The sequence below is a fragment of the Ailuropoda melanoleuca genome, chromosome 3 (assembly GCF_002007445.2).
Source record: "Ailuropoda melanoleuca isolate Jingjing chromosome 3, ASM200744v2, whole genome shotgun sequence".
In the NCBI taxonomy this organism is placed as follows: domain Eukaryota; kingdom Metazoa; phylum Chordata; class Mammalia; order Carnivora; family Ursidae; genus Ailuropoda; species Ailuropoda melanoleuca.
Genome location: NC_048220.1, coordinates 147,382,168 through 147,404,432, shown reverse-complemented (window position 1 = coordinate 147,404,432; position 22,265 = coordinate 147,382,168). Strand labels below are relative to the sequence as shown.

At 55.5% G+C, this 22,265-nt stretch overlaps 1 protein-coding gene across 1 annotated transcript in view; it reads left to right on the top strand.

The window, feature by feature from the left end:
• AHRR (aryl-hydrocarbon receptor repressor) overlaps nucleotides 1-22,265 on the top strand; it is a 79,872-nt gene that overhangs the window by 24,538 nt on the left and 33,069 nt on the right. The window contains exon 4 of the mRNA XM_034657123.1: nucleotides 10,909-11,024. Coding sequence (XP_034513014.1) covers nucleotides 10,909-11,024 — 116 coding nt within the window. The remainder of the gene's footprint in view (nucleotides 1-10,908; nucleotides 11,025-22,265) is intronic.

Below are 22,265 nucleotides of genomic sequence, written 5' to 3'. Positions count from 1 at the left end.
GAAATGGAAAAGAAACATATAATGGAATTCCTCTACAATCATAAAATTTGTAAAGATCCGGTGAAACTGAATGACAGAAAAAGAGTAAACAGGTTTAAGGATGTAAAGGGAACATGCTTATAGATGCTACAGATATTTAAAAGATAATTTGAAGGGCTCCTGGGTGGCTCAGTCAGTTAAGCATTTGACTTTGGCTCAGGTCATGATCACAGAGTCCTGGGATCAAGCCCTGCATTGGGCCCCCTGCTCAGTGGGGAGTCTATTTGTCCCTCTTTCTCTCCCCCCACTCATGCTCTGTCTCTCTCTTTCTCTCAAATAAATGAATAAAACCTTTTAAAAAAAAGATAATTTGAGGCAATTATGAACAAATTTATGCCAATAAATTTGAAAACATAAATGAACACTTTGCTGAAAATTTAGCTTGTTAAAATTGACTCAAGAAGAAATAGAAACCTCAAATAGTCATATTACTATTAAAGAAGTTGAATCAGGGGCACCTGGGTGACTCAGTCGGTGAAGCGTCTGACTCTTGGCTTTGGCTCAGGTCATGATCTCACGGTCGTGAGATGGAGCCCTGTGTTGGGCTCCGTGCTCAGCACAGAGTCTGTTTGGATTCTTTCCCCCACTTCTTCTTCCCCTTCTGCTCCTCCCCCCGCTTGCATTCTCTCAAATAAATAAATAAATAAATAAATAAATAAATAAATAAACTCTTTAAAAAAAAGTTGAATCAGTAGTTAAAATCTAGGCCCAGATGATTTGGAAGCAATTTCTACCAGATATTAAAGGGAAAATCATTCTACTCTTTACTGACTCCTGTAGTGCTGAACTGGAATTGGAGGTAGTGGCATGAGCTCATGGTTTTCAAAATATAAAGATAGCTGCAGACATAAATATGCGTGGATATATGTTTGCTCTGCCCACTGGCAAGGTCCGAGGTAGCTGCGAGCACAGCTCACATTCAGATCTTGGTTTCTAGACACTGTTCACCATCAAAAGGAACTCAGGCCTCCTTCCAGAATTGGAGCAGGGAGAGCACAGGTCAGCTTAGAGCATCTTGGGCCAGAAAGGGAGGCAGCGCTCAGAGAGGATTAGAGACATGCCACAGGACACAGCCATCCCAAAAGGGCTCCCAGTGGCCGAGCCTGGACCATTTCAGCATTAAAACAAAAAGAGAGAGTAATAGATCATAACCCAGTGAATAAAATAGGATTCCATAAGCCCACACTGATATGGATGAATGAATGAATGAATGAATGATAGGAGATAGCTCTCCTTAAGGCAGACTGCTGATACAGACAGGAGGAAGGGCTGTGGGTAGGTGACTGGAGACAGATGAGTTATAAAGTCAGTGATCACTAACCACTGTAGGTTAATAGGACATTTCAGGAAGAAATGTCCATGCTAAAATCAGCATGTGAAAGTGGGGTCAGAAGTGGGATTATTGTAGTCTTAAAACCATCTCCCAACAAAGTATGCATTCATGCCTTAGGGAAAACTTAGAATGGAAGCTACCTGTCGTGGACGACCAACTCCGACCCCACCAACAGTGGAGTATGTTGGTGTCGTGTGCCACGCACCAGGAGGCAGAGAAGGACACGCTTCCTCCTGGGTGATGTTCCTGCTGAGGAGGGAGAGACCTCGGTCTAACCATGAGGGCACACCAGACAAACCCAAGCTGAGGGGTGGTTTGCAAAGTAACTGGCAATGATCTTTAGGGTCAAGGTTGCAGAAGTGAGGAGGACCAAGGAGCCTGGGGTGGAAGGGGCCCGGGGACACATCCCCTGGCTGAAACGCTGTTTGTGGGACAGTTTTTGGAATGTCTGGGCAAAGTGTATCTGTGCACTTTGTGCTGTTCTTAGCACTTTTCTGTACACTGGACATGGTCTCGAAATAAAACATAAACACGTGACCAGAGGAGGGAGACAGAAAACTGCAAACCTGAAAAGCTGCTCCGAGGCGAGCATCGTGGCAGCTCAGGAGCGGGTGCAAGAGTGAGTCCCTGGGGAGCCGGGGGCGATGGCGGGCGATCATGGCACATGCATGTGTTTCTCAGGCAAGTCATGTCTGCACCTTTTAGGAGCACTTGACCTCTTTGGGCACCCAGTCTTTTGGGAAAGAGAACAGCCAGCACTTCCTGCAGACTGGGTCTGAGCGGCACTGCCTGGTCAGTGGGCAGCAGGCAAGCGGGCGGCTGTGAGACTGGGACATCGTGTGGTAGGACAGGGTGCCGTGGAGCACGAGGTGGGGCCTCCCTGTGTCTCACTTGGGGGATGCTTCCCTGATAGCCCCGCACACCTGCTGGGCTCATTTTCTTGCAGCCAGGCCCCCCTGGTCCCTCAGCTTCTTCAGGTCCCTACTCGGTGTCACCCCAGGCTGCCTCCCCAGCCACACTCCTCCCATCGCGACTCCCCCAAACTGCTGGCAGATCCTCCCCAGGAGGTGCGCCCCCAAGACGGGCAGGGATGCCTGCATGAGCGAGTGAATGACCACGTCCTGCAGAGGCCCCCGAGCACGTGGACAGCTTTGGGCACCGAGGCCTTCCACCTCCGTTCAGTCCGTAGCATCGACCGCAAATGACGCATGGTTGATAGGAACCGCTCACTTCATGGTGACGTGTGAGGGTGACTCACATGCCAACCTCAAGTCGGGTTATTTGCAAATTCGAGGTTATGTAACTGGAGGCTTCTTTATAAATTTATTATAAATTCATTCTTTATACATGATTCAGATGTTCTCTGGCAGCTTTGCGCCTCCAAATCTTGGGACACTGGGCCTGTAGGTACAGCCCTGGGACTGCTAGCAAAGAGGCGGCCGGGCATGCCCCCGAGGCTAGAGCTGCCAGATCGCGGGCTCCCTGATTCTGGGGCTGTACATGCCACAGGTCCTGCACGGCGGTGTGCACACGCTGGCTTGCATCCTCACGCTGTGCACTTATTCACTGAGTGAGTATTGGACTTTTTAAAAGCAGTGGCACCTTTTTGGGTTTTGTTTTGTTGTGTTTCACAAAATGTTTCTTGAACCCTTGGCTTGATGCTGGTGCACTTTTCTTCTGATGTGTTGAAACTTGACGAAAATGCCCAGCAAGCTGGCTTGTTCCAGATGTTTCACACCAGGAAGAGAATACAGATCTGCAATGTGTAATGTTCCTTTTTCTTTTTCTTCCCAAAGAGCTATTTTCGGTTGCATCCTGCTCTGGGGATTTAAGGAAAGAGAGCATTTTCTGTGCGGAGCGTGTGGTGCAAGTTACACAGAGCGCCTTAGAAAGTGGTTGGAAATGTGTTCTTTGGACCAGAGAGAGTGGATGGGGTGGCCGTCATCACCGGCTCTGAGGAAATGTGTCTTTTCTGATGTTCTTTGAGCAGTATCAGAGTGTGAAATCTCTAACGCTTGCCTGCTGCGTTTTGGAAAGTATGGAAAACGTTTCTAGAAAATCGACAACTTGATGCAGTATACATCTCGGACTGTTCCCGTATTTTTGAAATGCAGCGCTTGCGAGAAACGAGCATGTTTATTTATACTCCTGATGTTTTTTCTTGTGTCAGGAACTAGAGGCTTTGAATGGAAGCTTTAGTCCCTTCCCCCACTGCAAGGGTCTTGGAAGGACACACACCCTCCTGTCCGCACCTGCTGGGACCCTTGCCCTGGCTGTTGGCTCTCCTTCCCCACACACAGGACACAGGCATCTTCCCCTGCTGTTAAGATGCCCTCACACCATGTGTCTGAAGCAACCTACGTAAAGTAACTTGCTCCTCCCTCCCTTCCTCAGACTCCCCTTCGTTGTGCAGTTCCCAACACAGAGCACACACACCCTCGCACAGGACGCACCATGTTTCCACTCCTCCTCCATCCGCCCCTCCAGGCCTGTTGTCTCACCTGTTGGGTCCACCTGGTTGGCTGGCGTGATGCAGGGATTAGAGAGGTAAATGTTGGCCCCTATGGGCCTTGCCTGTGGGGGCCCCTGTGTGTAATCACAACATCATTTTGTGATTCACAGGAGGGGGCACTGCCTGGGAGGTCCATGGGGAGTGTGGCTGGGGTGCACCCCCTCACTGGTATGGGGAGACATCCAGGCTCTGACAAATGGACCCCCTGGGAAATGGATGCCCGCAGGCTTGCCCCCCACCTCGGCCCCGTCCTGCCCCGTTGGGGGTCTCTTCTGGCCATGCCCGCAGCCCTGGTGAAATGAAGTGTCCCTGTGTGCCTCCCTCCAGAAACCCCCATCCGTCTGCAGAGTCGGAGCAGATCGTGGGGGGTGCCCTTCGTGTGGGGCAGGCGAGGTCCCCACAGAGCTGCGGAGGGAACGTGCAGGTTGAACCACTGCATCATTTCTCGGGAACCATAAGAAGGTCTTGTCTGCCCCCCGCCCAGGTGTAAGAGGCCTGCCCTCCTGGAGATAGGGCCAGCTCCTCCTCACTCTGTGGGTGTAGGACAGAAGGGCCTCTGTGGCTGCCCCAGGAAGGGGAGAGCCCCCACTCCCAGGAGCAGCCTGACTGGCACGCAGCTGGTGCTGCCTGTTTTCGGGATGGCTGGGGGCTCTCTTGGACTCTCATCATCCCGGTCCCTCCCCAGACACCCGCCCTGACCAGGGGCCTTTCCCCACATGTGCTGGACTCAGCTGCTTTGCACACAGCCCACTGTGTGGCCCTTCCAAGGGCCTTCCCAGAGCTACCCTATGCCCCACGGTCTGCCCTTTGTCCTCCTACCTCTCAGCCTGCCAACCCCCTGCGTGCCCCCCATGTGTCTGTCGGGACCTCACCTCCTTCCGATGGCTAGATGAGGCTGTGCTTGCCAGCAGCCTCCTGCACAGAGAACCCGAGGTGGTATTCCAGTTTCCTCTTACCCTTCCCCGTGCAGGAGCTGGGGGACCTCCGGCACCAGAGCGCCACAAACCACAAGCCTCTTAGGGAAGGAAGTGAATGCATCTGTTCTCTGCATCCGGGTGTTCAGAAGGTGACGGAGCGGTCAGGACTCTCCTCTGTGCATAGTTCGAGGCCCTTGAGAATCACTGTATACCCCTTTCTCCAGCACGCATGTCCCTTTGTGTCTGCCAAAGGCAAAACGAGGAGTTAATCTTAGTCCTTGAAAAGTAAAGGGAGGGATGGTTTGAGAGTTTGAAAACTGTGAGGGGACGGTCCATTAATTTGTTGTAGAAACTGCAGAGGGGTCTGTAAACCCTTTTGGGGTGGGGAGCCCCCCTGTGAGCGGCAGCTCCACACCCACCGTCGCCTCCGGCTCCTGGGAAGCATCTGCTCTCCCCGGGTCTTCCTGCCAGGGCCTTAGTCTGATTGGAGAGCCTGGGTGTTGTGAGAGATAAGCTGGGGCTCCTCAGGGCACCCGTCCACTCCTGAACACATGTGGGCCCGGGAGAAGCCTTGTGTTAGCTCCTGCCTGGTGGAGGGGGGAACAGCTGACCTTCCCTCACAGCGGGCCCCCCCACATCTTGCACCTGTCAGTCTGCAGGTGGGCAGCCCTGGCCCCCAGGTGGCATGCGAGAGGGGGCACACAGTAAGGTGCCACTCACTCCCAGGCCCCGCACACAGCATGTCAGATGGCGTTGGACCTGTCTTCCAGGGGAGCTGAGGCTCCTGGGACCCCCTGCTCTAAGCTGTTTGCTCTCCTCTGCTAAGCATGCCTCCGAAGGGGTCTGGGACAGAGGTTAGCTTTTGGTAAGTGGCCAGAAATAGGAGGGCACGCCTGTTGCTCAGGGGTCCCTGGGGTGCTTCAAGCTTACTTGTGTGCCCTCCGCCTCTGACCTCTGAGCACAGCATGGGGAAGAGCAGAGCTGTGGTCACTCCATCTGCCTCCATGGTACGCACAGGCAAGGCAGGAGGTCGGCTCTGACCTATGAAGGCCTGGGACAGCATGATGCTAGACCAGGGCTGGAGGAGGAAATGACTCAGATGAGACGTGCTGTGGGTGCCACCCAGAGCATGAAAGTTGGCACACAGTGCAGAGCCCCAGGACTCTTGGTTCGACCCTGAAATAGTGCCAGGTTTTATCAGGCATGTGTTCCATTCAGCTGGTCTGTGGACATGGGCCTGTCCACTCCAGGACCTGCAGATGGCCAGAACTGGGGTTCCAGTTCAGCCTCCAGTGGGGCCCCTGGCTTTTCTTTCCATCACCCTTCATGGCAGGAGTCCTGCCCCAACCCCTAGACAACTTCATGTGTCCCACATTCAGCATATCCTACATCCTGGACCCACCTGTCCTGGCTCACCTGTCCTATCTGCCAAGGAGTTGGCTTCACTGGAGCTGGGAACAAAGTGGCTGCCGCCTTCTGCGCATCACAGCACCATCCAGAGGCAGAGATGGGGGAGTCCTCCAGCTTCTCCTCTACCAAGGACACTTGGCATCTCTCACCGGCCAGACCCAGCCACACGACCACTAAGCAGCCACTCTGGTGGGACACTGGGCCCCAGGGGCACGTGGTTTGGCCCACGGTGGCACCTTGCCCTGAACATCCCATGTGTGGGGGAAATGGAGCTCTCTTAGCGAAGAGGTGGGGGTGCTGGCAGGGTGCAGGCAGCCCCAGTCCAAGCCTCAAAGGGAAGTGACCCCTTCCTTCTTAAGCACCCCCACACCCCCCGCCTGTGTGTATACAGGGATGGCCACTGTCTCCATCATTTCTCCAATTCTCTCTGTCCCAAATGGACCTTCTAAGGGATGCAAGGAGTCGTTGAAGGGGGATGCGCTGGCCCAGTGAACTCTGCAGCCAGTTGGTAGACAGCAGGAAGAGTCTCCGTGTGGCTGGCGCTCCGGGGTCCTTGGGTGACTCAGAGTGGGGGACGGACTTGGAGGACAGAGCGGAGCAGGCTTCCATCAGGATTCAGGCTGAGCGGCGAGCCCGAGGGAGTCCATTCATTCCTGGGAGTGGGCAGCCTCGCCCGTGCCTCCCCTTCCTGCCGTGTGGCCCCGAGCTCTGTGACAGACCAGGTGTCGAATGCTGGTCTCAGACCCACCTCCGGGGCTCGTAGGGGCCCCCAGCTGCCCCTCAGAGTCCAGGCAGGAGGACTGGCTGCCCACAGGGTGGGGCCGATGGGACGTGGCCCTGGCGGGAGCTAGCACCTACAGCCTGGCCTCTTTCTGCGGGCAGGACAGCAGCAGCGGCTCACGAGGGCCGTGGGGCACTTGGGCTCTCGATCCCCAGATGGCGCCTGGGGGCTCTCACACCTTAGGCCCTGGTGTGCCGCTCATCCCTGGAATTTCCTCCTCGACAAGCCTTCGAGGGGCCCGTGGCAGACTCCTCCCCACACTTTCACCAGCTCCCCAGAAGGACACCCTGTAACCCCACCCATTCCCTCAGAGCCCTGCTTCCTGACCTGTGACTATGGGCAATCAGGGGCAGATGAGGGGGTGACAGGGACCAGGTGGTGGGCTGGGCATGGAGGAGGAGACCAGGCATGGAGAGGGTGGGACACCCCCCAGGGCATGCCCAGCAGTGGGGCTGGGGTCTGTCTGCGGAGGCTTCCAGGGCACTGGCAGCCCCTGTCCACAGCCCCAGCCCCCTTTCACTCCCGGCTCAGGCCCGCAGGTGAGACCTGCAGTCACAGGGGAAAAAGAAAGCAGGACCCAGGAGAGAGGTGCTGATCCAGGGTAGAGTGGAGCCAGGAGGGGCTTGGGGGACAGCCTACAGGCTGCTGCCTGCCCCCCCACCCCCGGGACTGCCCCCACGGCAGAGCTGCTTGGCCATTGCCTGGGCACTGGCTGATAAGGGGAGTGGCGGGACACTGGCTGTGACCCACACCCCACTGGAGTTTGCTACCCTGTTTCAGTTCCCTGAGGACCCCTTAACTGGGGGACCTGGGAAGTGAGGGCAGGCGCTGTCAGCTCACATGGATTTCCGGGAAAGCTGGCCCCCACCCCCGGCTCCTGCTCTGCATTTGGTTTCTTTCTGTCTTGCCACAGGCCTGGGGGTGGGGCGCGTTGGCGGCTCTGCTCGCACGCGAGGCCCTGGCCAGGGTCCAGGTGGCTGTCACTGCGGCACTGACGGCCCCATCGCGTGACAGGAGCCTAGAGGAGGCCCCGCCGGGCGTGCCCCGCCGGGATGTGGCTGCGGAGGAGGGGAAGTGGGGGTGCCCAGCTGGGAGGGGACACGCGATGCTGGGGGGCTGGTGTCCTTGTGCAGAGACATAGTAGGGAGGGGAGAGAAGTTAGAGGGGGTGTCCCCCTTGGGGGGCACACAATGCTGGGGGGATGGTGTCCTTGTGCAGAGACGTGGTGGGGAGGGGAGAGAAGTTAGAGGGGGTGTCTCCCTAGGTGGGGGGCACACGATGCTGGGGGGCTGGTGTCTTTGTACAGAGACGGGGTGGGGGNGGGGGGGGGGGGGGGGGGGAGAAGTTTGGGGGCACCCCACACTTCTGCCTCTAGTGGGTGTGGGATGGGGCAAAGCCCATCGGGTGTGGGGGGTTGGTGAGCATCCCACAGTGTGGTGATGTCACTGTGCTGGGAATCCCCCCACCCCAGCCTCACAGCTGTGGGAGTCATCACTCCCCCACAGGGTCTGCAGGGGCAAAGAACAGGCAGGCAGGGATAGCACAACCCCACACCTCCCCTCCTCTAACTTGAGGGGCCTGTTAGGGAAGGCTGGGGGCAGGGAGCTGGTTCAAGCTGGGGTGGGGGTGGGAATGACCCCTGCAACGGAGTTTGCTTTGTGGGAGGCTTGGTGGCCTCAGTGTGTGCATAGGTAGCCCAGGGTGCACTGAGGTGGGGGTCCTGTCCCTGTCCAGCCTTCACTGAGTCCCAGATACGCCCCAGGTGCCACGCGGCTCTGCCCTGGGGAAGAGCTGTGGCCTCCCTGGTGTGGCAGCTGGACAGGACCCTCTGCGTGGGCTGGGAAGCTGGGCCTGGCCCCTGCGATGTCATCTAGGGGCTGTGGAGGGGGTCGGGTGGGACTGTACCTCCTTTCTCCCTGCGTTACCCTTCCTGGCCTTTGAGAACATGGGGTCGTGCGTGACCTCTGGCAGAGGCTCACCTCATCCTCCCGGGGTTCCCTCCGGCACGACACGACACGGCAGCGCTGGCTTCTCCAGGGTCGATCTGCTTCTGGGTGCTGGGGGCAGAGCCGCGTGAGTTCGCTATATTCAGAGCACGCGGCTTTCTGAGTGTGCGGTCAATGGGGTCACGCGCCCAAAGGGAGTATTAGGCACCTCTAAGTGGCTCTGACTTCCGACACACCCTGAAGTTCAGTGTTTTGCGGCCTTGACGACAAGTGAGTGGTGGGGGCTTGGCTGCCCGGGGGCGGGGGGGTTGTCTGTTCGGAAGAGAGGCCTGGGCCGTCTGGGGCACCAGCCGTCTCTGCACCTTTGCCCGGAGACCCCCAGGTGTGACCGTGTTACCTGGATACACCTGCCTTCTGGCCAAGGAAATGGGTTCATTTCTGGGAATATTTAGTGCAGAGAACAAAGGTGCAGGGCTTATTAGCTGCGGGGGTTGGGGGTTGATAGAGCGAAAGCCTCTGAGAGAGGGTGGGGCAGGGAGGCCAGACAGAGACCAAAGGCCACGATGTGGCCACTGTGAATGGGGCTTTCCCAAAGGCCACCTCTCTGCATCCACCCCTTCACCCCCGTGGACACATGGCTCAACTTGCACCTGGCAGTGCACGGCTTCAGGGCGGGGGCCCAGCGTGGCCTCGGCTCGGGGGATGGGTGCTGCCAGTCCAGCAGAGCGGCTGGTGTGAGGTGAGGGGCAGGGGGTCTCCGTCCCACCGAGCCGGGGGGATTAGACAGGTCATCTTACCTGGAGTGCACGCACTGGGGGCCTGCAGTCCCAGGGCTCTGGGCCTCGGGGGGCCCAGATTTCTGTCCACCTTGCCAGTGGGGCAGATGCCATCCACTGCTCACTAGTAGCGGGGCAGGGGTGCGGGGGTATGGAGCAGACCCTGGGTCTGAGGGTGGCTCAGGGGACGCACCACCACCTGGAGAGCACAAACACCGCAGACCAGCACGTCCCCGGGGAGAAGGTCAGCACAGCTTGATGGTTTTGAAAGAGAAAATGCGGGAGATTGAAGCTCCGTGTTTGTTTTCTCCCAAGACCAGGGGTTCTGTCTGCCTCATCACGGCCCTTTGACCCCAAGCTGCACTGACATTACCTGCAGCTTCAGTTTGGAAACCAACACGAGGGGCAGCTGGAAGGCACTTCCTGCCCTGCCATGCCCTGCCGTGCCCTCCACAGAGGCTCCAGGCCCCTTTCCCTAACCCCAGGGGATCCTCCATAATTCCCCATGCCAAGGGGTCCCCACGACAGGGGGACCCCACGACAGGGGCTCTTGAGCTGGGATGTGGATGACGTCTGTCTGTGTGACCTGCATGTCTGTATGTCTGAGCTCTTCACCCCAAGACGGAGATGAAGCCACACTGGGGGTGGGAGTCAGGGGGACCAGGAAACTGCCACACCTAGGGCACCTGAGTCGTGCCAGGCAGGCCTTCCTGGGGCTTCGTTCCCAGCTGGGAAGCCCATGCCAGCCCATGTGGGCTGTTCCGTAGCAGGTGGGGGCGGGGAGGGGTTGGGGGAGCTGGGGGCGTGATGAGGTCACGCGGGACCCCCGAGGGTGGTCAGAGTTTTGTAGACCAGCAGTGCTGAGTTTGGGCACCTGCTGGAGCTTGGGTCTCCAGAGAGGAGCTTTGAGGACCCCAGGGGGGCGGTCCCTGAGGCAGGGTGGGACTCTGGGCTGTTTCTCGGGGGCAGAATGAGGGTGGGGTCCTCGGGGTCAGGCTCAGCCCAGATGACCTGATCTCCTGAATATCACACTGGTGCTCCCACCGGCTGCCCTGCCGAGGAGACCCTGGGTCAGCTCGGGACTGTGGCTTTGCCTGTGGAGGGTGGCAGCCAAGAACTGGGGAAACACAAGAAAGTAAGCAGGTCTGGGCCCAGGAAGGGTGCTAACGGCCTCGCACTGTTCTTCTCTGACAGCCGTGCAGAAGTGTCCACGGCCGCCGGCGGCCAGTGCCCCTTCACCTGCCCCCTCAGCCGAAGACTGCGGTCTGAGCGGAAGATCCGTGGTGCTGGAGGGAAGGCTGCTGCTGGAGGTGAGCCCGCTGCCCTTTGATCACACGCCTGTCACGCTGCGTAGGCCGGCTCTGTCCCCTCCCGCCGGCAGGTTGGACTGCTGGCAATTGACTAGAAGTGTTGCAGGATGAGCCCCAGGACGGCCCTGGGAGCCGCAGAGATCAGGCACTGATGCCCGGGTGAGGTCCAGCAGGTTGGGACAAGAGAACAGGAGTGACCTCAAATCTGAAAACTGTTTTTCACTCTGCATTCTCTGGTTTGACTTGTCAGTGGAAGAACCTAATAAAAATCAAGCAGGTTTTTTTGTTTTTTTGAATTAATGATAGAGAATTGCACACTGAGCTTCCCGGGATCCGGCAGGTGTGCCCAGCTGGTCCATTTATTGGTGTTACACACAGGGCATCAGGGGCCCGGGTCAGCCTTTTCCCAAGACGGGGCCTCCCGCCGCTGGTGACTCTGAGGTGCTGTGCCCTTCCTGGCCCTCTCGTGTGGTCTGCTTCCTGTGGGGCAGGGGAAGCCATGGCTCAGTTTCTCAAGTAAGATAGGACGGCAAGACGGAGCTTTCTGGGCTGGGTCAAGCTGCTGTGCCCAGAGTGAGGGGGTCGCTGCCTGCACCAGCAGCCAGATGCGGGGGCCCTGGTTTGCCCCGTCTCAGGAGGGGCTGGAAGTGCAGGCTGACCGTAACCGGCTGCTGAGGTGCCCCTGAGGCCATGCTTTGCCTGGCGGTCCCAGAAGGGCCGGGCCCCACGTCCCCCTGCGTGTCCTCTTGGGACCCCTATGCCAGGTCCTCCGCCTCCAGCCCTGTTTAGCGGGCGGTTCCGTCCCCCCAGGTGAAGCGTCCTCGGCTGCACGTGCCCACCCATCTGTCAGGCGGACGCACTGAAGGGCAGAGACGGCGCCGTACCAGTGCCTTTCACGCCGATGATGCTGAGTCTGCTTGGAGCCCATCAGCCCCCTTTCTGGGTAGCTGGCAGCAGCCTCGCTCAGGTGCTCTGTCTGCACCCCAGCTGCCCCGTGGCAGCCAGAGTGACCTGTTGCAGGTGGGTCCCGAAGGGACTTCCTGAAGTGGAGCCCCGCTCCTCACCCGCCAGCTGGCCTGGCGCTGCCCCGTGGCTGAGCTGCCGCCCTGGTGCCTTCGCCACGGGAACGATCTCAGTGGTTTGCTGTTCGCTGTGTCCTCCCAGGGGGTGCTGGCTACCTCATGGAGGACAGGGGACAGAGATTGTCCCCTAGGCTCACCCCTCCTGCTTCCTGCTGCCCACCCTCCAGTCCACGTCTCACCTCGATGCTCTCCCTGACATGTCAGCAGCTTCCCACTGTCTGCGTGTGAATTCCTGGGTGCTCAGCTGTTTGGCGCGTGGGCTATGGTGGTGGGGACATGCTTCTCGGGCACCTCAGCCTGAGATGACCTCACTTTGCCTCACCTGAAGGGAGGGCGCAGGACAGGGTGCTACCATCTGCCGTCTGACAGATGGACAGATGGAAAATATCTGGGCTGATTGGAGGGCAGCCAGAGATGCTTGTGTCTGCAATCTGGGGGTTCCTGCTTGTTTACCATGACCCGTGACTCCCCATGGCTCCCCACAACCCCCATATTTCCCATAGTCCCCACAGGAACCCCCCTGACTCCCATATCTCCCATAATCCCCACAGAGACCCCCATGATCCATGGCCCCCCAAATCCACCCATGGTCCCCAAGGGACCCTCATGGTCCCCGGGGATTTCCCACAGCCTCCCACAGCTCCATGGCCTCCCACAGTCCTTACAGGGACCCTCCCACCCCCTATGGCCTCCCATGACCCCTTATACCCCCCCGCCGTGGTCCCTAAGGGACCACCACGACCCCATGGCTTTCCATGACTTACCATGGCCCCCATGATCCCCCATGACCCCCATCGGTCCCCAAGAGACCCCCACAACCCCACATACCTTCCACATCCCCCCAAGGCCTTCACCCCTGCTGACGTGATTGTTCTCGTGAAGATCAAGGAGCTTATAAATCACTTCCTTTTTAAAAAATAAAAACATGAGAAAGTACATACTTGGGTTTAATCTCCATGAGAATTCAGTGTGGTGGGTGACTGGGGACCCCGTTCTTAGAGTCCCTGCAGGTTCAGTCCCGTCTGGAGCAGAGCATGGCTTTGGCAACAGAGGAGCTCTTAGAAATATTGTGGTTCCATAGAGGAAGTATTTCCATACTTCATTATTTATCATGTTTTTCGGAAGTGGATTCTTAAATATTAATTTTTCCTTTAAAGTTGGATTTTTCAGTCAGTGCTAGTAAGCTTGGGGCTGGAAAATATTGTGGCAGCTTGAGTTTTATTCTTGGCGATAGATGACTGGCATTGCTCTTTTTCTAATTTATGTTCAAAATTAAGGTAATAAAATCTTACACATGAAATCTTTAAACTGTGTGCTAACTACAAACACAGAAGCGTGTGCACACAGCGCCCTGGTCTCCTGTTGGGAGCCCAGGGGACTGCTATGTCCGCACCACACATGTCCACACCACCACCCTCTGGCCCCTCTGTGGGTCCCCAGCAGCTCTCCGGCCCTCTGCACACAGACCAGGTCTCCCCTGAGGGCCTCAGGGCGTGGACGTGGACGTGGCACTGAGGCAATAAGCTGAAGCCCAGGAAGTGACCAGGCCTGAGCCTGGGAAGCAGACCAGTTCCCTCAGGGATGGGAGGGCGGGAGGGGTGGTGCTGGCCCCATACCTGCCACTGGCCCAGGGTGTGAGTGTTTGGAGAGTGACCCTCTGGGCCAGGACCCGAGGCTGTGGGTCAGTTTGCCCTGGCACAGGGGCTGTCCTGCTGGCTCCCTGCCCCACTCCATAGTGTAGACTGAAGTCTCCTTCCGCCACCTCTTGTAACACGTTCTCTGTGACCACAGAAGTTTCTGGAAGTTCCCTCAGAATGGAAACAGGCTAGCTGTATGGTGAGTGTTCTCCTCACTGCATTTCTAGTGCGGGGGTTCTCAAACTCTGGAATTAGAGACTCTTTTTGAAGTTTAAAAATATTCCCTAACAGCAAAATAAACAAATCAAGCCACAATAACAAGAAAATCTAGCTTTTATTTCCAATCTTCAGTCTCTTAAAGACAAACTGGAAAAAATGAGAGGTTTATGGCAGGCATCATAAATTCATAAAAATTTAGAGCTGGCACTCACTTGAAAGGCCTGTGGTCTTAATGTCTGCTATTTTAAGATGAAAAAACCAAGATTCGGAGCTGTTGGGGGTCCAGGGTCCCTGTTGGGTTTGGGGCAAGGCCTGGTGTTTCTTTGTCCGTGGTTAGTGCTCTTGGGCCCGTGACCCCCTCAAGAAGCCAGGATGGATGGCCAGGGGGGCTGCCCAGCGAGCACCTTGGCAAAGGCACTGGGCATGGGGTGACAGGGGAGGTGTGAGGTAGGATAGGCAGGTTCTGGAAACATACATATTAGGTCACAAATAGCAGTGTCCTGAGCTTCTATTCTTGCTTTTATGGTGGGCTGTAGTGTTTAATGTGGACGTGGCAGCGGGCTAGCAGGAGCTGTGGTCTACTGGCCACCTGATGCTAGCTGGAGTTCAAGTGTACCATGGGTACACTTTCTAACATTCATCTTTAAGTTCATGCACGCTAAAATTTGTTCTTATTGGCGGGTGCTGTGGCCGTCATCATCATGAGGATGCACAATTCCGTTGTGCCCAGATTTCCCTGGGTTGCCCACATGCAGTATCCCGGCCGCCACACCCACGTTCTCCGGCCCTTGTGGCCCTCTCAGCTGCCATTCTCAGGATGCCCGGGGTGGGTTCCTACAGCAGGGAGCTTGGGCACCAGCAAGAGTAGCTGTGACCCAACCACGTGGCTGCGTGTAGCGTGGTTGGTGGTGTCATTTTGTGGTGTGCACGCATCTCAGTGTGCTTGTCCACCTAACTACGTTGAGGGATGTTTGATTTCCAGGATTGGTGTTTATGAATAAAGTTGCAACAAACACCCACATGCAGATTTTTCTGTGAACATAGGTTTTGGTTTTGCCTGGGTCATAACCACGTGTATGGTTGCTGGGTTGTGTGGTAAGCGTGGACGGGAGTGTCCATACCCTTGTGACTGAGCGTCTTCTCGTCTGCGTATTTGCCGATAGAGCCCCTTTGGAAGCTGTCTGTTCAAATATTTGCCCACTTACAAAATCAGGTTGTTTGCTTCCTTCCTTCTGACTTTGGAGTTCTTCGTGCATTCTGGACGCACGATCTTGGTTGCATGTAGATTTGTTAGTGTTTGCTTCTAGTCTGGCTTGTCTTTTCATTATCTCGACACGGTCTCGCAGAGAATGAATGTACTTAATTTTGACAAAGCCCAACTTATCATTATATTGGTGTCACACTTGAAAACTCTTTACCTAACCTAGGTTGAAAAGATTTTTATTTTATGTTTGCCTCCAAAGTTTTAGAGTTTCCTGTTTTACATTCAGGCTTATGACTCATTTTTAGTTAACTTTGGTTCAAGGTGTGAGGTTTGGGCTGAGATATACTCATTTTGCATATTAATATCCTCGTGTTTGCCCTAGTTTTGTGAATCTGTTTCTGGACTCTGATCTGCCGTTGATTGTGTGCACGACCTTTCACAAACAGGCACCAGCCTGCCTCAGTCACGGCAGCGTTAGAACAAGTGTTGAAATCAGGTAGTGTGAATCTTCCAATTTGCGTACTTTTTCAGAAATTGTTTTGGCTTCTCTAGGTTTCTCTGTCTTTCCATATAAATTTTACAGTTAGCTTGTTGCTATCTATAAAACTTCCTGCTGGGATTTGGATTGGGATTGTGTTAAATCAGTAGGTCAAGCTGGGGAGAACTGACACCTGCCAGTACTGACCCCTAATACATGAGCACACTGTTCGGTCTTTTGCTGCTTTCATCTGTGTCTGTAGTGTGCGGCATGGAGATCCTGTGTATATTGTTTGATTTATACCCAGATATTTTCTGTTTCTGTTGCTATCATAACCAGAACTGTTGCTTAATTTCAATTTCTATCACTGTATAAAAATATACTATATTCCAATACTATATAGAAATCCATTACTATCTAGAAATAGAATACCATAAAAATGACTTACTTTTCTAGGTTGACTTTGTAGCTGTGAACTTGCTGAATTCATTAGTAATTCTGGGAGCTTTTTTTTTTCTTTTGTAGATTCTGTGGGAATTTCTAACAGATTATCATGTCGTCTGAAAATAGAGACAGTTTGTATCTACTTGTTCAGTCTCCACACTTTATTTTTCTTGCCTCGTTGCCCTTCGGGGTTTCCTGAGCAGATAGAGGAGGAGAGGGGACATGTCTGTCAGTCTTGTTCCTGGTCGTAAGGAGAAACCTGCAGCCTTTCAGTGTCAAGTATGATATTGGCTTAGATTTGTTTTTCAGGTTTTGTTTGTTCTGGTTTTTGTAGATGCCTTATATCAGATTAGGAAATTTCCCTCTATTCCTTATTTTCTGAGAGTTCATATTACAAATGGATACTAAGTTTTGTCAAATGCTTTGTCTGCGTCTATTGAGATCTATGATCATGGCTGTTTTCTTCCAGCCTGTTAATATTATGGGTTACATTGATTCATTTTCAAATGGATTTTTTTTCAAAGACACAACTATTGGTTTCATTGATCGTTGCTATGGACTGAATATTTGTATTCCTCCCCTGCCCAGTTAATATGATTTACGTTCATACTGGACCAGAAACCCAGTGTGAAGGTGTTGGGGGGGCAAGGCCTTCGGGAGGAGCTTAAGTCGTGCGGGCAGAGTGTCATGAATAGGATTTATGCCTTACAAAAGGGACCCCAGAGAGGCCCCTTGGCCCGTCTGCCCTATGGGTTACAGCAAAAAGCCATCCACGAACCAGGAAGTGGGCCCCCATTTGACCTCTGTCACTGGGTGAGGTGTTCTGTAAACATCAGTGTCATCAAGTTGGCCGACAGTGTTCAAGTCCTTTACATCCTTGTTGATTTTTTGTCTCATCTCAACCTGAGAGACAAGGGTTAACACCTTCTAGTATAATTGTAGATTTTTGTATTTTTCCTTTCAGTTCTATCAGGTTTTTGTTTCTTTTTTTTAAGATTTTTATTTATTTATTTGACGGAGAGAGAGAGACAGCCAGCGAGAGAGGGAACACAGGCAGGGGGAGTAGGAGAGGAAGAAGCAGGCTCCCAGTGGAAGAGCCTGATGTGGGGCTCGATCCCAGAGCTCCGGGATCACGCCCTGAGCCGAGGCAGACGCTTAACGTCAGTTCTATCAGTTTTTGTCTTGCGTGTTAAAAGTTCTGTTGTAGGGTACATATTCACTTAGGATGATTGTGCTTTCTTCATGAATTGACCCTTCTGTCATTACCATTATGTAAAACGCCTCCTTCTTCTTGGTAATTTTCCTTGCTCTGACGTCTACTTTGTCTGATACTAATATAGGCACCCAAGCCTTCTTTTGATTACTGTTTGCTTGGCGTATCTTGTTTCATCGTTTTACTTCCAATTCATTTATATTAACATATTTCAAGTGTGTGGTTTTCAGCCTCTAGGTCTGTAGTAATCTGTCATCGCAGCAAGCGGAACTCATTCAGGCTGAGTCCTGGACATTCTCCTACCCTCAGGGGAGGCGCTTGTCTTCCATCCTGTGTTGGCAGCTGCCCTGGGGCAGTGGGCTCAGCCAGAAGGCTCTTTCCCGGAGAGGGTGCTGCCGTGCCAGCTGGGCTCCCCGCACAGGTCCTGTTGGGCCAGGGCAGCGTCTAGCACAGCCCTGCTCAGAGCCGCTGCTCTGCCTTTCTGGGCGTGTCCCCCACACACACCCCTTGGACTGAGCAAGGACCGTGTCAGGTCACACACAGAGGTTGGGATTCCTCCTCCCACATCTGCTCCCTCCTGGGATCCCCCTCCTGGTCCTCCGGCTACAACCCCTCCATTTCTCTTGGAGCTCAGCCGCCACTGCCCTGTGGTGGTTCTGTGGGTGAGTGCACGGTCAGGGTGGAGGGGGAGAGAAAGCAGGGTCCCGAGGGGACCTCAGGGAGGGGCAAGTTTCCCTCGGGCACTTGCGTGCACACACACCTGCTCACCTGCCTTTTGAGCTTGTTGGTTGACAGAGTGAGGCCTGTCCTCCCAGAGGGCACGCGGCTGGGGCGTTGGCCTCCACACGCCTCGGCTCGAGCTCCTGAGGACAGCAGTGGCCTGAGCAGTGCACGGCGGTGATGGCAGTTCAAGTTCATGCTGTTTGAATGTGGCTCAGACCACAGAAATGGACTCTTCACCGTTGTGGAGCCCAGGAGTCCAAAATCAGTGTCACTGGGCCAAAAGCAAGTGTGGGGGGGTGGGTTCCTTCGGGTGGCTCTAGAGTATGTCCCAAGTCTCCCCTATGGCTGCTGACAGTCGGTCTTCCCTGTGTTTCTGTGTTCCTCTAATAAGGACACCAGTCATAGTGGATTTGGGGCCACCCTAATCCAGAGTGACCTCACCCTAATTTAATTACAGCTGCGAAGATTCTTTTCCGGAGAAGGTCACCTTCACAGGTTCTATGTGCACATGAATCTGGGGGCCACTCTTCAGCACAGTACGACTGTCCATTTTGCAGGCAAGGGGGCCTCAGGCTAGAGCGCAGGTTGGGGCAGAAACTCAGGCTTCTCTCACCTCCAAGATCCAGGCCCTGCACTGCTGTTGAAGCCAGAGCTCGGCACCATGTGCTGGGGTTGCTCTGAGCCACCAGGACTCCCTGATCCTGGATAGTCTTATGAGGCAGATGCTGTCGTTGTGACCATTTTACAGATGGGGAAATGGAGGCACAGAGTGGTTCTGTAGGTTGCCCACTGTCACATACTAGCGAAGGCAGAGCTGGAACTGGCCCCCACTGCCGCTTCCTGTGGGACTCCCTCCAGGCCAGTGTCTAAGCAACCCTTTAGGCCTGGCTGGTGAAGGGCTGGTGTCAGAGCCAGAGGCCTGTCTCACTCTATACACACAGAGCATTTTCAGGACTTGTTTCAAGCCTCAAAGCCTTTGGGGATGGCTGGATGGGGTGGCGTGTGTCAGACTCGGGCACAGTCCCAGAGGCCTTCCATTCCGCTGGCCAGACTGAACAGGAAGGTGGCAGGAGGGAGCTGTGGCTGGTGGGGCTGGTGTCTGAAGGACACGGGTTCTCATGGCGGAACCAGCATCATAGAGGATTTTCCCCACGCATTTCACAGAGAAGATAAGACGGAACTCCGTCAGAAACCTGAGAGCGAAGGACCCCAAGCATCTGACACTTCAAAGGGAAGGCTGGCTGGGCTGACCCAGGGCAGAGCGAGGGCCAGGGTGGGCCCAGCCCCATGGTGCACTGCGGGGCTTCTCAGGCAAACCAGCCCTCATGGGTTCAGAGACCATGCGAGTAAGGGTCCTGGTGAAGCCCAGGTGTGGGGACACAGGGCAGCCTGAGGGTGGTAGGGGCCGAGAGGCGGGGTGAGTGGCCGCTTGGGGAACGAATGGGAGTCACCAGCAGAACAGCCTAGTGGGTGAACTTAGAAGGAAAAGCTGTGAATCAGGGAGTCAGTGGTTCCGTCACAGTTTCACAAAGTCCTTGATAACGGAGTAAGGGGAATAGCTATGGGAATCGTTTGGAGCAGTGGTGACCGGGCGCAGGACCCCAGACGCCTGTCCTCGGAGACGACTGCACAACCAGCACAAGGGCGCCTCTGGTCCAAGAGAGACTCCGCGGGGGCACACCGCCCCGCAGCCCCGTGGTGTGAGCCACCGGCCCCTCCCACGCTGCACAGGAGGGCCGGGATCTGGGGGCCTGGCTGGGGTGGGTGGTGGTGCTGCGCTCCAGCTGCTGACCCGACCTCGGCCCACAGCACGAGGAAGGGCCCAGCGCCTCTGTGGAGCCTGATAGCCTAGCAGGACCCAGAGATGCCCACGTCGGGGCTGTCCCCACCAGAGTTCTCGGCTCCGTCGTGGGTGTGGGACTTCCTGGCGGCTGTCCCCGCCCGCCCCTAAACTCCAGCACACAAGAGGGTCGCAGACCCTTCAGGCAAGGAGAGGCAGCTTGGGTGAGCAAGGGAAACAAACCAACCAGCTGATGTCGGGCACCTCCTCCCAGCGTCCACGAAATGAAAACAGGTGCCGCAAAAGGGAATATTCAGAGGTCTTGGAAAGAGCTCAAGAATTAGAAGCATGAGAGCAAACTTAGGAACCGTGGAAAGGCCCAGAGTGGACGCTGAAGGGTCACTTCAGCTTCACCAAGAGGGAAAGGAAGCTAGGTGGAGAATATAGGCCCCGAGAGGCCTGCAGGCTCCATTTCCAGAAAGATCGGGGGCGGAAACTGTCCAGGAGGGTTTCCCAGAACCGAGGGCTGGGTTTCCGGCCTGAAGGTCCCCCTGCGTGGCCAGCACAGTGGATGGAAAGGACCAGGGTGTTCGCCTTTCTGAAATTCCACCCCGTCCCTCCACCCCCCTACCCGGTGGCAATGAGAAAATCCCAAATGTTCCCAGAGAGAAGGAGCAGGTTTCAGGCAAAGTACCGAGCCTCAGGAGTCTGGGTCTCACCCGGAAGGCCACGGGGAAGTGCCTGTAGATGAGGGAGGAAGGTGCTGTCTCCTACATGGGACTCACATGCCTGTCTCGTCTGCGAGTGAGGTGAAGAGCGGTGTGGGGCCTGCAGCCCGAGGCCCCAGCAGCAGGGGTAGAGGGGGCCTCTGGACACCAGAGGTCTGGGTACGTGGGTCAGTACCCACCTGGCTCAGCTGAGGAGACCTGTGGTCATTCAGTTGCCGCTTGTGGATTTATGCAGGGTGGTGACACAGCCGCGTGAGGACGGTGGGCGGGTACACGCGGTTCCAGGCCGGCAGCTGCCCTCTGGAAATGTCTGAAGCCCAGGGGAACCTAAGAGCGACTGTCTGTGAGCCTGCAGGAGCCGGAGTCTTGCAGCTGCTCTCGAGCGGGCCTGGTGGGCCAGTTCTGACAGGCCCTGACATCTCGCTCCCCCGGCGTTCACGCTTCGTCCCACCAAAGTACGTTTCATCAGAATTAAAGCCTCTCCAGCTCCCTGGGCATCTCACTGCTGGGTGGATCTCTTCCAACCTTTGATTGTCAGCTCTTGGGTCTCTTCTTAAGCGTGTCTCCTGCAGACACACACGGACAGTCCTTTCCGCGCGCTGCGTCCTGTCGAGGGCGCCCACCTCTTGGTACCGCGTGTAGTCACGCTCCTTTGGGGCTGGTTTCTGCCGTCATATTTTGTGTTTTCCACTCTCAGCACTTTCTTTGGCTTCTTTTTTCCTTTCTCTCCAGTTTTCCAGTTAATAGACTGAGCCTTCTAACGCTAGTTTTTAAAACTGCTTTTGTCCTTACGGGGACTGCCTGCCGAACAAGCAGCTGGTTTTCTGCAGTTCTCGGGCTCACACACACTCTCAGGCCTCTGCTCTCCGATAACTGTGTGTTGACTCTGTCTCGAAGTTGAATTCTGCACGGCACAGGTTCTTGTCTCTGGTCCTCACGTCGTATGGACGCCCCCTGGCCACGTCTGCGGCCTGGGTGTGTTTCTCTCCTGAGAGCTTTCCCTGGAGGGTGAGCGCTGGGGGTCGCGGTGTGACGTCTCCCTGGGTCTCATGCCGGAGCGTGTTATGCCTTCACATTTGGATAATTTGGCTGAATATAGGATATTGGGTTTGAACTTCTTTCTATCCGCGGTCAGGGACTGGGTCCGTCGTGTGCAGCCCCCTGTTGCGGCCGTGGCAGAGTGGCCGGTGGGGGCATATGCAGGGCGCCTGCTCGCCGGGGGCTCTGACCTTCCCGAAGCTTGCTGTGCTGTGCACTTTTCGTTTCGGCTACGTGCGGCCCGGTTCCTTCCATCTGCGGTCTTCGGTCCTCAGTCTGGACGTCTCATTTCTGTCTTTGTGTCACATACCGCCTCTCCACTCCTGCTTTTGTCTTCTGGGGGTGCTCTTACCCAGATGTCGGCGCTCCCTCGTCCGCCCTCCCGTTGCTGGGTTTTCTTCCACGTTCTGTCTGGTCTTCCTTCCCCACCGCCCTTCAGGAGAGCACTCCTCCCGGCCGGCTGCCCTGTGTGCGTGTCTGTCACGCCATATCCTGGACTGTTTTATTTCCTCGGTTACAGTTTCATACCCACTATTGCCACTTGATTCATTCGTCACATTTCTTGTTCTTATTTCATTTTGCTGATGTCTTATCTCCTGAAATATATTTTTTAAAATTCACACTCCCCTTTCTGTTCTGAGCCCCCCATGCTGCTCCATGTGCTCTGTCCCTGCTCTGATGAGCTGTGTGCTGGG